Here is a 761-nt window from a genome sequence, read left to right as displayed (position 1 = left end):
CGTTGGGCTCTGTGGGCTTCAGGGTCGTTGGCCCTGCTTCCACTGACGCCCCCTCCCCGCCTTCCGAGGTGTGAGACCAAGTGCAGCAATGGCACATACGGCGAGGACTGCGCGTTTGTGTGTGCCGACTGCGCGAGTGGCCACTGCGACTTCCAGTCCGGACGATGCCTCTGCAGCCCGGGCGTCCATGGGCCCCAGTGAGTGCCCGGGGACGAGAGGTCTGAGGAGTCAGTATCCGGCACAGGGCTCCAGCCAGACCCCAGGTGCTGCTGTATTGGCGACCAGGTGGGACCCAGGCTTGGCCCTCAGCCAGCTAGGGAGCGACCAGGGGCTCTTGGGGGGCAGTTTCCTGTCCTGGTGTGGAGCCGGCGTTCAAGCCGGATCTGGCGGCCAGATCAGCCTGTGGTCAGTGGGCTCCCCTGAGCTGATGATATGAAGTGAGCAGGGACCTCCACGTACACCCACGGGTCTGGTCCGGCAGCCTCTCTTCCCTGTACACAAGAGTCAGCCCCCGAAGTGGGCACCGCGGCCAGTGATCTCGGCCAGGCCCCCAGACTCCCTGGCGCTGGAGTGCACCCATGCATTTCCAAAACACTGATCGCCCAGGACGTGCTGGAGGTGGGGGTGGCCGCAGTCCCTAGAGAGTGGAGCCAGGGAACGCGGGGCTGGCCGGCCGCGGGGTCGAGCGCGGGAGGCGTCTCGGAGGGCAGCTCGGCGGCGTCCCCAGACCCCGCCCGCCTCCCTGACCTCGCGCTCCCGCA

At 67.7% G+C, this 761-nt stretch overlaps 1 protein-coding gene across 1 annotated transcript in view; it reads left to right on the top strand.

Annotated features, from left to right (window-relative positions):
• The window catches only part of SCARF2 (scavenger receptor class F, member 2), a gene marked incomplete at its 5' end in the record, with an annotated part of 7,667 nt that overhangs the window by 2,112 nt on the left and 4,794 nt on the right, over positions 1-761 (top strand). Inside the window, 2 exons of the mRNA XM_010830413.1 lie at positions 20-197; positions 286-405. Of these exons, the coding sequence (XP_010828715.1) occupies positions 20-197; positions 286-405 (298 nt within the window). The remainder of the gene's footprint in view (positions 1-19; positions 198-285; positions 406-761) is intronic.

The sequence above is a fragment of the Bison bison genome, unplaced genomic scaffold (genome assembly GCF_000754665.1).
Source record: "Bison bison bison isolate TAMUID 2011002044 unplaced genomic scaffold, Bison_UMD1.0 scf7180017858998, whole genome shotgun sequence".
In the NCBI taxonomy this organism is placed as follows: Eukaryota; Metazoa; Chordata; class Mammalia; order Artiodactyla; family Bovidae; genus Bison; species Bison bison.
This window is presented reverse-complemented; position numbering and strand designations above follow the sequence as displayed.